The sequence below is a fragment of the Pongo pygmaeus genome, chromosome 6 (assembly GCF_028885625.2).
Source record: "Pongo pygmaeus isolate AG05252 chromosome 6, NHGRI_mPonPyg2-v2.0_pri, whole genome shotgun sequence".
Lineage (NCBI taxonomy): Eukaryota > Metazoa > Chordata > Mammalia > Primates > Hominidae > Pongo > Pongo pygmaeus.
The window spans coordinates 115,718,031-115,732,685 of NC_072379.2; the positions used below are offsets into that span (position 1 = coordinate 115,718,031).

Consider the following 14,655-nt stretch of genomic DNA (forward strand, 5'->3'; position numbering starts at 1 on the left):
GCCAATATTTAAATTTCTTTGAGTCCTCTTTTACTGCCTGGTATCATGGGATGAAGAGCTGCGCAGGAGGGGAATGTATACGTGGCTCTCGGTCTTGTGCATTTTGTGACAAAGGAATTCCCCTTTCAATCACGCTGCTCTCCTGGAGCCCCTGGAGCCTCTGGCTCAAGCGGCGCAGTCGGTCTGTGCAGTGTCCCTGACGTCATCCAGCGTATGCATAAGCCCTGCTATTGTCTTACTGCTACAGCAGGGCTGGGGATTGCAGTATCCGCTGTTGCTGCTGCTCCCAGTCCTGCCCCTGCTGCTACCTAGTCCAGCCTCACTGCATCCCAGAAGAGCCACGTCGGCCTTCATTTGCCTAGTGGATTTTCAAAAGCTCTTCGGTTTTTGGTGCTGTTAAGAGACCTTGCATTTCAATCACACGGGAGAAAACTGAAGCTCGTAACAGGAGAATCTGGCAGCTGGACACAGCTTGGACTGCATTGTCTGGCTTCATGACCCCTGCTGTGTAGCCGGCTCATCTCTTCACTCTCACATGTACACTCTCCTCGCTTTTCTTTCTTTTTTTTCCCCCTTTTCTTTCTTCTAATTTTTAAAAAGCAGCCTCTGGAGCCAGCCATGTTTGGCACTGAATCTTCATGTAAGTAAATGGATCCCACTTCTCTGCTATTTAGAAATCTGCTTGCTGTCATGGTTTCATTGGCTTAGAGTTCATATCACTTTGCCTTAGGTCATTAACAACCTTTGTATTTTGGCTCTAATTACAAAGGAATTGGTCTCAGGGAAGGAACTCCCCTTAACTGGGTTATTCATCCTTAAGACCAGGGATGTCAATGTGTCAAAACCAGGCCTCTAAGAGGGAGGTAGGAAGACCAGAATCCATACAGCCACCCTAGAATGTGTTAATTGATGGGATCAGGCCTGTCACTGATCTATTGTTGTAGGCTCCATAATGGTGCTTAAACCTTAAAATAGATACTGGGAGGATCTGAGATGATAGTGTTTATTAGAAAGGAAAGAAAGGCTTACATTTTTTATCTAAAGAGATAAATAGGTATCATTATATACTCTTCTTCCATATTTTTACAAAAACATAGACATTATAGGTAGATTCAAAATGAATAAGAAATCGCTTTATTTTTGAGGATGGATTTTTTTTTTCCCACAGTGGCTTCAATTTTGATATGCTGGCTAGCATCACAGTCCAGCAGGATCATATCTTTTAAAAAACTTATACAATGAAATTGCTTTGGTGCAGAGAAGGCCCTGCACAATGGGCTAGGCAGGACAGCAGTTGTAGACAGCTACAATGGATATTTTAAAAATTATAACCAACCTATGTGAGGATTATTTAATGTTGATATAGAAATATAACATCAATGCAGTTGTACAGGCTCTGCAGAATATTTTGTCATTGTCTATTAGCAAAGATGACAGTTAAGAATTTCTAAAAGAGATAAGAATTTCTAAAGAGACTTTCAACCTGCTGGCTAGAGCATTAAATATTGGCAAGCCACTATCTTTGCCAGGGAGAAGGGGTTTAGGGGAGGGATTTAGGAAACTGATTTCGTACGAACTTGTAATTTGACCTTTGTTTTCTGATCTCAGGTGATCAGTGTGACTGTTTGTGCATAGCTGATTATTGCAGAATAGCAGCATTTCAAGAGAGCTAATAATCCTCAGTTCTTTTGTTTCTTGCTTGGCTTTTTAAAAAGGTTAATTACTTTTGTTTCACTGTAGAAGTTTCTCATCTCAGACTACCACATTGCCTAATCAAAGTCGTGTTAGAATAATAATGACATGTAATGTCCCATTCAGCATGTGACAGTATTATTTCCTAATAATTTAGGCATAATTTTTTAATTCACTTAATGGTACATTTAGAATTGGTTATCTAAGAAATAGAAATAGATCACTAAATGTCAAAGACTGTCCAGTTTCATTTCAGTCATGGAATTTTGTTTATGTAGGAGCCTAGGTATGGACAGAAATAATTATATACTAAAGGAAAATTAGACCTGTTACTTGGTTTAGCCAAAAATGGAAGTTAAAACTCAGTGCAGAAGTCTTTGGTTCTTGGACTAGGGACTCTAACATTGTCTGCTCAGTGTTACCAAGCAAACACGTAGCCTTTCCTGATCATCAAACCTGATCTTTTGATAATATCACCTATGTGCTGTATGTGAAACTGCTGGTTGCTTGTGGCCTCCATAGCTACTAGATTACTGAAGAGAATAGAATATCCTTCAGAAGACAGAATACTATCATACAGGTTTTTAGCATTTTTTGTCTTTCGTGAGTGTTAAGCTCTGTTTCTTGCTTATAGGTAGATTCATACTGTCAGTGGATATCGTGTTGAAAATGAATTGCCTTCTTTGGCACGTGTATACCTATGTAACCTGCACATTCTGCACATGTACCCCAGAACTTAAAGTATAATAATAATAAAAAAAGAAGATACCCTAAGTCTGCATTCAATGTTAGGGCAAGTGTGTTTTCTTTGTGTTCTGAGACATAGCTTTCTTGGCCTTTGATTTCAACCTTTTGGAGGCTATTTTTTAGGTTTGAAACTATATTTAAAATATTCAGGAAAATAGTCGCATTTGAAATTCCAGTTAGTTCAAAAGGGATATCCCAAACCATCTAGGGTGTTCTTACTAAATTATCATAAGAAATACTTGTTTAACTATCTATTCTGTATACAGTACTGTGGTAGATCCTGGTAAGGGTTAATTTTTTTCTAACTTATTCTGATTTCTTGATTCTTACCCTTGATTATGGTTGCAGTGCCTTACTTGTATAGGATGCTTTTACTTTTTAAATTGAGGTATGATTTACATGCAGTAAAATGCTTAAGTCTAAGTGTGCAGCTCAGTGAACTTTTGCCCATGTTTATACCCATAGAACTCTACTCAGATCAAAATACAGAACATTTCCATTTCCCCTGGAAGTTCTCTTGTGGCCTTTCCCAGTCAATATTATTTCCCCTCTTCATGAAAAGGTAACCACTATTCTGACTTCTGATGCCATAGATTCATGTTGTAAGTGGCTCTTTTAAACTTTCTTTATCTCCCGCTTGCTCTTTGCCTGTAAGAGAAGGAAATGTCTTCATTTTCAAATATTGTATTGATTAAGTTGATTTTATGTTTCAGACCTTTGAGGTCAGAAATTTGCAGTAGCCTGGATATCACATTATAATACGTTCTGTCTTACTGAAATAATATTGTTTTAAATACTTGCACCCTCCCTCACCAAAAAAACAGACACAAAAAAAGCCTTTAAAATACCAAAAAATTTATGTGGAAGAGTAAACTCCAGTTCTTCGAAGTTAAAGACTTACACATTATTAATTCTATGGCAATAGAATTAATAAATGCTCTTTTATGCCTGACAGTGCTTTCGTCAATATCTCCAATGATACTAGTCTCATCTCTTTGACTTAGTGAATCTGAATCTCCCACAGTTGTGTAGATTGGCCACAATCAACCTATTTTGGGCTAACTTTGAAATGGGTGTTCTATAGTATGTGTAGACTAATCATCACAAAGCAGGAAGTATAGCTTCTGTAACTCCGTTTATTACCATCTTGATGTATTTCACTGAGCTTTTCCTTTACTAAAATTTCCCATGTCTAAAAATGGGAGTAGTGTGTCTGCTCTTTAACTGCTTTGAAGATATACAATTTTAGTTTCTGTGGTCAGAATAATTTAGGTGTAAGAAGAAAGTACTATCAAGTTTTGTTGAGGAGGGTGATAATTAAAATGTATATTTGGAGTTCTTAATTTGATTTTTTATATATATATATAGTGTGTGTGTGTGCGTGTGTGTGTGTGTGTGTGTGTGTGTGAGACGGAGTCTCACCCTGTTGCTCTGTGGCCCAGGCTGGAGTGCAGTGGCACAATCTTGGCTCACTGCAACCTCCGCCTCCTGGGTTCAAGCGATTCTCCTGCCTCAGCCTCCCGAGTAGCTGGGATACAGGCATGTGCCATGACGCCTAGCTAATTTTTGTATTTTTGTTCAGTAGAGATGCAGTTTCACCATGTTGGCCAGGCTGGTCCTGAACCCTTGACCGCAGGTGATCCTCCCTCCTCAGCCTCCCAAAGTGCTGGGATTATAGGTGTGAGCCACCACACTTGGTTGATTTAATGATATATTTTAAAATAAATTGATTAAATTATTCAAAATTAAACAATTTTTCTCCTAAAATTTTATAAGAAGAAAAAATATTTTTAGGGAGAAAGGGAGAAAAAATTTCATCCTTTCTTCTTGTGGAGTAAATGGTTTTGAGGAAAACTGATTTTGTACTGCTGACATCTGGTTACATCCTCCTTGATAAAGCCAGTTATTCTTCAAAGAGTAGATACTTTAAGTATGATGAATTATTTAATTAGCATTTATTGGGCTCAGTCCTCCTCTTGTCTCCTCTCCCATGTTTTGCTTTTTCAATTCTCAAGGGTACCACTTAAGAAGTACTGTGGTGGGAATTGCGCCCTGGTCTAACACATTAATGCATCTTCCAAAGCACCTACCTTATTAGTCCAGTGAAGAGAGCAACACCTTACCTGCTGAGAAACAGAGTGTCCCTGGGGCAAATAGCATTATTTTATCCTTCTTCCAAAATTTTTTGTATAGTTATAATAATTAAAAAGAACATCTAGAGCATCTGTGGAGGGGGGAAATAAACCACCAGAGAACCAACAAAGCTTTAGTAGGATCCCCCAATCTGAGCTTAGTGGAGATGAGAAACTAGTGGATGGCTGTGTCAGGGGATCAGGAGTCCTCTTTCTCTCTGGTGTGGCTGGTCCACACATATTCCCTGCCATTCCCTGGATATCTACGTCACCTGGGGTACGCAGCCAGGTGCTGGAAATAATTTGGGATACAGTTTGATACCCCATGTGATTTGTCTTTGATGGGCACCAAAAGTTCAGTTGTTGCTTCTGGTTTTCATTACTGATGAGTGCATTAAGTTGAAACTGACAGCTTCTCAGTTTTAATAGGGAGTGTGGTACCATGTTACCAAGAACTAGATAATTTTCTGAAATTTTGAGCCATTGTGTGAGGTAGTCAAATGAATAATACTCTAGCAATATTAAGTCACCAAGATACTGTAGTTAAACAGACATCTCTGATAAAAAAAAAAAAGTGAGTTGTACTCTTTTATGTGCATCTCAGGCCATTCTTGGTAACTGGTCACATGTGAGATTAAACTTGGGCCTGTTGTTGTGGTGTGTAATTTCTGTGAATTGGCTGAGATTTGAATAGTAACGATGGTCATTCAAAAATGGCTGTTCACATCTGGACCATTTCTCAAAATAAGCATCTAATTATTACTAAATCATTGTGTCAGAGACTGCTGTTTTTGCTATTAGTATGTTTGGCATTTTAGTACTCTATTTGGTTTTCCTTTTTATTATTATTTGTCATATGAAATTAGATAATTTAGGAACATGAGCCATTTTCCTTTCCCATTAATAACATTAATCTGGTTACTAGATTTAGCTGCATCGGATTTTAGATGCTTTCGTCTTAAAACAAAAATAGAAATACTTAAGTATATGCACAAAAACCCACCTCTAAGTCTGCACTTAGAGCATTGAATGTAAAAGAAAAATATTGCATGACATTAGATAAGTAGAAAACCACAGACTGCTGAAGTCACAAACATGGAAAAATAATTATGGATTATAGGCTTTATACTGGAACATAGTCATACAGGAGCTTGAAAAAGTAAAGTTCATATAATGTATTTGACTCATCTTACCATATCACTTTTTCTTTTTTTCTGATAACACACATTCTGATGTGAAATTTCCGTTTGAGTTCCTTGGCTGTTAGTAGTTGACATTGTAATTTTTAGTATCAAGATAATATTTTAAAGTAAATAAAGAAATTTTTTTCTTCTGCATATTTATATACTAGTACAGAAATGGAATAAAAATATGCAATGGTTATTTTTAAATCCTCAGATTTCTTATTTTCACTTCATTATTGGTCTATTTGTTAGTCTGTAGTTTGTTCAGAAAAAAATTACATGTGAGTCTTCAGTGATTTGTTGTTTTCATTGTCACAATGGACCAGATTCATATCCTGTATAAACTGTGGGGAGTCTAGGGAAAATTACCATAAATGGAAACTTTCCCCATAGCATCCCCTTTGAGTTACACAGGATGTGAATAGGATTCATTGTTGTTATGGATTCTGAGCTGGAAAAGTCATTGATCATGTGTATTTTTTTAAACATTAATAATAGTCACTGCATTAATTTATGTTCAAATACTGTTAAATTTTCAATACGAGACTATATGGACACTATAAATTGTATAGTCATTTTTTTATTCCTTTTTTGAAGAGTATTGATATCCTTCCATTTTTTCCTAGTCAGTATAAAGCATGAGTTAACGTAATTATTAATGTTTTTAACAAGAAAATGCACAAATGCTATGTTATTTAAAAGGTCCCATTTACCGTGCTAGAATAGTAAATAGTAAGATTTTCAGTATATTTTATTTGTATTAGTAATTAATTCAGATACTTATGAGCAAAAAAATGAATATGAAATTTAATGCTTGTTTAGAAATGGCAGCAACCACATGCCAGATGCAGCAACTAATTGCAGAGACTCTGGCTTTCACTTGCTTGGATTCATATCATGGCTCTACCATGTACTACCAGGGTTTAACCATCTACTGTCTAAGCTTACAGTGTGACTTATCCAATGAACTCTCTATGTTAGGGGAATTGGCCTTTGGGGACCTGGATATCTGCCAGGGTAGGGCTTATCAAGGGGCATTTGTGGAGAGAGAGTCCAGCAGTGGAAAATACTGGCTGAAGAGAGATGTCACTTCTTAAGGCTGGGTGAAGACTGGAAGTTCTATCATGGGAATATTTTAAGGGACCCAGTAGGAGGTTTGAGGGGAGGAGACTGTGTGAAACTGATGAAATGAAATGGGTCAGGGTTGGCAAATGCCAGATGCCCTGTGGCAAGCATCATTGATTGGTTGTGGCTCTCTTGCAGGATTAGCGTCAGCCACTAAAGGTTGGAATGTTGTCCACTCAGAACACTTCATCAGTGCAAGTGTTTTCTGTGTTAGTATGAGTAATAGACACATAAATATTTAAATAAACATACAAATACTTACCAAATTAAGAATAAAGGGCTGGGCACGGTGGCTCACGCCTGTAATCCCAGCACTTTGGGAGGCCAAGGCAGGTGGATCACAAGGTCAAGAGTTTGAGACCAGCCTGGCCAACATGGTGAAACCCTGTCTCTACTGAAATACAAAAATTGGCCGAGCATGGTGGCGCATGCCTGTAGTCCCAGCTACTCAGGAGGCTGAGGAAGGAGAGTCGCTTGAACCCAGGAGGCAGAGGTTGTGATGAGCCAAGATCACACCACTGCACTCCAGCCTGGGCAACAGAGTGAGACTCTGTCTCAAAAATAAAATAAAATAAAATAAAGTTAAGAATCTTAAATGTTCCAAAAATGTCTCTTTAGATTCTGGGCTGGACATGGTGGCCCACGCCTGTAATCTCAGCACTTTGGGAGGCCGAGGAAAGAGGATTGCTTGAGCCCAGGAGTTGAAGACAAGCCTGGGTAACAAAGCAAGACCCTTTCTCTAAAATGAATGAATGATATAAAATAAACACACCAGTCTGTGTCACATTATGGTTCTCAGTAATGTCAATGTGTTAATGATTCAGAGCCACCACTGGGCTCTTCTGAATGAAATTTCTATCAGTTGACGATAAATCCCCAGAGTGTAACAGAGTACCTAGCATATATCAAGTGCTCATGTTCTTTAAAATTTGAATCTGCTGTGGATTAAGGTAATATCATTGAAAATATGATGTGTGGGCTTGTAGGGTGTTAATATTGAGTTTAATAAAATTTTCTAGGCTAAGGAGTTTATCACACATAATGGGTACATGTCAGAAACATGCCAGTAATCAGCTCTTGTCATCCTTCAGAGCAGGAACAAATGACACAAACAAAATAATAGCATATGGACTTCTATTACTAAGCCCAAATTTGTTAGTGGGTAAACTACCATATACTGATAATTTACCATGTACTGGTAAGTTGACTACGTCTAATCTAAGTTTGCTTACCATTCTTAAAGGTTAAGTAAAAATAATGAGTTACTAATAATCATCAGCTTATGTACAGCACGAAAATTGAGAATTGTTTGCTTGCAATACTGATATAATTTCAAGAACTAGAAAAATTATTTTACATTTTTTTTGTAAGCGTTTCAGACTGTTAAGATTGAGGCTTTTTGGCATATTTTGGGCGGTAGCAAGCCCACCAGTAATGCATATAGATTAGGAAATCACAGTGACTCCATTGGGGTATTCTTTACTACCTCCTCCACCTCTGGCTTCTTCTAGAACACCTAGTTTTCAGGGGGAGGCTTTGGTAGGGTCTGGCCTGGTGGTATGCATGGATGGTCCAAGCCTGGACTTGTCTCAGAAGTCTGAATTTCTCATCTGAAACTTTCCTAGGTCTTGTGTTGGTATAATGATGTTTCAGTTACCCATTGCTACACAACAAACTACCTCAAAACTTACTGGTTTAAAACAATTATGTATTATTATCTTTCACAGTCCTGTGGGTTGACTGGACTCCGTTGGTGGTTCTCATGAAGGGTCTCATGCAGTTAGATTTCTGTCAGTGCTGTAGTCATCTAAAGGCTCACCTGAACTGGATCTCTAGGATAGCTCTGGCATATACTGTCAGTTGAGGTTAGCTGTTGACTTAGGGCTCAGCTGGGGTTGTGGGCAGGAATGCCTATACAGTTGACCCTGGAACAACTTAGGGGTTAGAGGCTCTGATCCCTGCACAGTTGAAAATCCACATGACTTTTTACCACTAAAAACGTAACTACTAATAGCCTACTCTTGACTGTAAACCTTACCGATAACATGGATAATTAACACATACTTCGTATGTTAAAGATATAGCTATAAATATATATGCTGCATATATAAATATTCATGTATATTTCTTTATGTGGACATATGTTTTCATTTCTTTTAGGTAGATACCTAGGCATGCCATTGTTGAGAAACTGCCAAACCATTTTCCAAAGTGGTTATACCGTTTTACACTCCCACTAGCAATGGATGGGAGTTCACTTGTTTCACATTCTTGCCAACATTTAGTATTGTCAGTCTTTTTAATTTTTGCTAATTTTGTGGGTGTGTAATGGTATATTGTGATTTTAATTTGCATGTCTCTCATTCTTATCATATTGAACAATTTTTCATGCTCTTTTTGGCCATTTGTATATCTTCTTTGGTTAAGTGTCTGTTCAAATCCTTTGCCTGTTTTAAAAATGAGGTTGTCTTCTTATTACCGAGTTTTGAAGGTTCTTCATATATTTTGATACAAATCCTTTGTCAGGTGTATGTATTGACAATATTTTCTTACAGTCTGTAGCTTTCCTTTTTATTTTCTTAATAATGTTAAGTTTTTAATTTTGATGAAGTCGTTTATCAATTTCTTCTGTCCTATGTAAAAATATTTTGCTTATGTTATTGTCATGAATATTTTTCTCCTGTATTTTCTTCCAGATGTTTTATGTGTTTTGCTTCTATGTGTGCTATGATCCATCTTTAGTACATTTTTGTTTGTAGTATGAGGTAATGGTAAATGTTCATTTTTTTTTTTTTAGTGAAATGAATATTCACTTCTTCTAGCACCATTTCTTGAAAAGACTTGTCATTTCTCCATTGAATTGGCAACTTTCTCAGAAGTCAATTCACCCTATATTTCTAGTCTATTTTATTCTAGGGATCTGTATATTTATCCTTAGGCCAATGCTATAATTGTTATTACTATATAGCTTTATGATCAGGTAGTGTAAGCCCTCCAAGTCTGTTCTTTTTCAAAATTCTTTTGGCTATACTTGATCCTTTCATATCCCTATGAATTTTTAAATTTGCTTGTCAATTTCTACAAAAAGACCTGGGATTTTGATTGGAGTATATTTAATCTATAAAGTAACTTGGGGAGGTTTGACATTTTAACAATATTAAGTTTTGCAATTCATGAACATGGTTTTTGTCCTTTAATTTAGGTCTTTAATTTCTCTCACAATGGTGAAACCAGTTATAAAATTAAAAGAATAGTTAGGATATTTTTCATTGATAGAAGAATACTTATTTGGAGTGGAGTGACTTATATTACTCACAGAATATATGTTTCTAGGGAACATATAGTAAATGTAAAAGTGGTGGTATTAGTAAAGCATCATTAATTTGAATTTGGAGGAATTATTTGCACTTGTAAAAATCTTAAATAACCTGGAAAGTGAGATTTCACTAAACTGTCATGAAGAAGTCTTTTGAGGGTATGTTTTAACAAATAGATTAGAATTGTTTATACATACAGACAAAAAACAACCCCATTGAGAAGTGGGCAAAGGACATGAACAGACACTTTTCAAAAGAAGACATACATGCAGCCAACAAGCATGTGAAAAAATGGTCAATATCACTAATCATTAGAGAAATGCAAATCAAAGCCACAATGACATACCATCTCATACCAGTCAGAATGGCCATTATTAAAAAGTCAAAAATAACAGATGCTGGTGAGGTTGCAGAGAAAAGGGAATGCTTGTACACTGCTGGTGGAAGTGTAAATTAGTTCAGCCATTGTGGAAAGCAGTGTGGCAACTCCTCGAAGAACCAAAAACAGGATTACCATTCAACCCAGCAACCCCACTACTGGATATATACTCAAAGGAATACAAGTTATTCTATCATTAAGACACATGCATGCATATGTTCACTGCAGTACTATTCATAATATCAAAGACATGGAATCAACCTAAATGTGCATCAGAGGTAGACTGGATAAAGAAAATGTGGTACATATACACCATGGAATACTATACAGCCATAAAAAAGAACAAGATCATGTCCTTTTCAGGAACATGGATGGAACTGGAGGCCATTATCCTTAGCAAACTAACACAGGAAAAGAAAACCAAATACTGCATGTTATCACTTTTAAGTGGGACCTAAATAATGAGAATACATGGACAGAAAGAGAGTAATAACAAACACTGGGGCCTACTTGAAGGAGGAGGGTGGGAGGAGGGAGAGGTTCAGAAAAAAAAAAAAAGCCCACAAAAAACTGTTGGGTACTGTGCTTATTACTGAGGTGACAAAATAATCTGTACATCAAACCCCTGAGTCACGAGTTTACCTATATAACAAAACTGCACATGTACCCCTGAACCTAAAATAAATGTGTGTGTGTGTGTGTGTGTGTGTGTGTGTGTGTATAACTATATATATATATATATATTTTTTTTGGCAACGGAGTCTTGCTTTGTCACCCAGGCTGGAGTGCAGTGGTGTGATTTTGGCTCACTGCAACTTCCGCTTCCCAGGTTCAAGCAATTCTCCTGCCTCAGCCTCCTGAGTAGCTGGGATTACAGGCAAATGCCACCACGTGTGGCTAATTTTTGTATTTTTAGTAGAGATGAGGTTTCGCCATGTTGACCAGGCTGGTCTCGAATTCCTGACCTCAAGTGATCTGCCCTCCTTGGCCTCCCAAAGTGCTGGGATTACACGAATAAGCCACCATGCCTGGCCTAGTTAAAATATTTTTAAAAATAAAAAAAGAATGGTTTTGTACTTAGAACATTTAAAAATGATGTTTATGTAAATGCTACTTTTATGGCCCTTAGAACATTTGTTCTTTCTCTTGTTTGTCGTATCTTAGGAAATCACTTTATTATATTTATATATATTTTACTCCAGTTCTTGCCAAATATTCACATTTCTTTAATTAGAAAGGTCTGAATTTATGAGTTTTTGTATTCAAAAACAGGATCCCCTTTTTTATTAAGCTGGTTCTGTAGTCCTGTTGAGTTATCGACCTTTTTGAGACTCTAATAAATCTATGGATCCTTATGATTAAGAGATCTGAAACCAGACTTTTCTCTAAAAATAGATTCAGGATGACATTTGTCACCTTTAAAAATTAAATTGAATTTAACTTTATTTTTTAAGAACTTTTTCTAATTATTTGGCATTACTTGCTGTAATTTTCAAAGTCCTTAAACTTGAAGCCATGTTTGATAGAGATTGAATTGACCTGAAACAGCATATTATGTATGTGCATAATAGATATGAATCTATAAACATATTTCATCCCCCAGACAATATCACATTCATCCACCTTTGTTTTAGGCAGCTTATAAGGCAGTAATCTTCCAACAATCTCTAGTTAATTAGTGTAGTCTTTTGAAAGCTGCAAGGGTGAATATACTTAGTGGATTATAGATTCATCTATGCTGACTTTCTCACCCTTTTTCTAAGTTAGTTCCAGGCAGGCCTACTCTGTTAGTTATTTTTATTGTAAATATATAACACAGTGCTTAAGAACCTGGGCTTTGGGTCAAGCAGATAAGGGGGTCTAGTTTTACTATGTTGCTTTGGGCATCTTATCTCTTAGCTTCAGTTTGTTCATCTGTAAAATGGGGATAATATTAACCTCATGGGATTGTTGTAATGCTTAAATGAAATAAGTAAAATGGCAAGCCTTTAATGGCACATGACAAGCAATTGATATGTTAATTATTTTTGAAGCTTTCCATACCAGGAACACATTACATAGCAGCATCAACATGCTGTGTATATATTTGATATAAAATAAAGTACAAGCTAGAATAGAAATGGCGGCATTGAATGTACAAATGGCGAATAACGAGAAAAAACTGTTTTAAATGGAAAAACTTATTAAGTTTGGTTCCTGTCGTCTGGCAGTTTACATTCTAAGGGAATGAGATGAATGAAATTATAATTCATGCATGTCTGCTTTATATTGATGTGTATTACTGTTTGTATACATGCTTTTTTTTTTTTTTTTTCTTTTTGGAGGCAGAGCCTTGCTCTGTTGCCCAGGCTGGAGTGCAGTAGTGGGATCTTGGCTCACTGCAACCTCTGCCTCCTGGGTTTAAGTGATTCTCCTGCCTCAGCCTCCTAAATAGCTGGGATTACAGGTCCCCGCCACCATGCCCAGCTAATTTTTGTATTTTTAGTAGAGATTGGGTTTTACTGTGTTGGCCAGGCTGGTCTCGAACCTTTGACCTCAGTTGATCACCTGCCTCAGCCTCCCAAAGTGCTGGGATTACAGGCGTGAGCCACCACGCCCAGTCTCATCCTGCGTTTTTTAATGTTCTCTTGTACTTTATAATGGAGGGAGCATCTCTTCTGGTTTACATGCTCTGGAGTCAGTCGGTAGACTGAAATCCTCATTCTACTAGCTGCACGACCTTGAGTAGATTAACTTCTCTGGCTTCAGTTTCTTACCTTGTAAAGTAGGCTTATACTGTGTCATGGGGCTGCTGTGTGAGGTGGTTTTTATTGTTGTTGTTCTTTTTCCTTTTTTTGTTTAGAGACAGGGCCTCACTCTGCACCCAGGCTTGAGAGCAGTGACACAATCACAGCTCATTGCAGCCTCAACCTCTTGGCTCTTGATGATCCTCCTACCTAAGCATCTCAAGTAGATAGGACCACAGGTGCACACCACTATGCCCTGCTAATATTTTATTTTTTGTAGAGGCAGTCTTACTCTGTTGCCCAGGCTGGTCTTGAACTCCTGGGCTCAAGCAGTCCTCCTGCCTCGGCCTCCCAAAGTGCTGAGATTACAGGTGTGAGCCACTGTGCCTGGCCTGTTGTGAGTTTTAAATGCCTTAAAATATTTGTTGCCTAGTAAAGGCTCAATGAATGCTACCTACTGTTATTAGGTATTATTATATTAGTCATTTATGTTATTGCTTATCCTTCCAATTGTATTCAATATGCCCATTTAAACATTTGCTGTATGAAAGTCTATGATGTGTGAGGGGTTAAAAGCTATTTAAAGACAGAACATCAGTGGTTCTAGGTTTTATGCTCACCTCACCTAATATTTAGTCTCATCTCTCAGAGTATCTTGCTTATTAAACACAATAAGGTCAATACCTTTTCTTTATTCATGAAAATGTCTGAAATGTGAATGGAATTTATACCTTTGTAATGGTATCATATTTTAACTTAATATTTAAGGAGACTCTAAATACTAATAATCACTCATTGGTTTATCTAATTTATATGTCTGTAGCTTTGTTAGACTTTCTTAAAGTCATGCATATAACTTCTTTTTTTAAAAAAGCTTTATGATATTTTGATATAGATGTCATAGCATGCTTTGCATTGTTTGATCTCCATTTAGATGGATTAAGTGGCATTTTCTTCGCTGAGGAATTTGATAAACGCTTTTTGACTTTTAATTGGGATGGACAGAGTTATCACTATGTAAGAAGGGAAATAATACACCTAAGAGTTGACTTTCTGGTTTGTTTCTTTTAGGATTTATACTAACATGCATCCAAGATGTTTTGTTTAGTTGTGTAAGGGTGATCAGGAAATAGCATTGCTACCCTCCAGGACTTATGCTTAGAATGAAAAATTTTTACTGTGGTGTTGCAACATGAATAATTTTCCTTCAGACTTTCATGAGGCCAAAACCATGTTTACATTTGATTCCATGCAGAGGACTGGCAAGCTGGGCAGTTGTTTTTTGTTTTTTTTTTTTTAAGATATAAAATACACAGGTCCCTGAGCGCTTGGGTCTTCATATGCTCTGGAATT

At 37.0% G+C, this 14,655-nt stretch overlaps 1 protein-coding gene across 19 annotated transcripts in view; it reads left to right on the forward strand.

Moving 5' to 3' along the window:
• ST7 (suppression of tumorigenicity 7) overlaps nucleotides 1-14,655 on the forward strand; it is a 275,445-nt gene that overhangs the window by 66,793 nt on the left and 193,997 nt on the right. For 4 of the 19 annotated variants that reach the window (XM_063667791.1, XM_054495538.2, XM_063667787.1 and 1 more), the window contains exon 1: nucleotides 231-640. The exons of 13 other annotated variants lie outside the window; for them this stretch is intronic. Coding sequence is in view for 3 of the 6 variants with exons in the window: in XM_054495538.2 (XP_054351513.1) it covers nucleotides 619-640 (22 nt within the window). In the remaining 3 variants the exon portion in view is untranslated. Of the gene's footprint in view, nucleotides 1-200; nucleotides 641-14,655 lie in introns of those variants that run through there. 2 more of the 19 variants (XM_054495531.2, XM_054495537.2) reach the window with 2 other exon arrangements.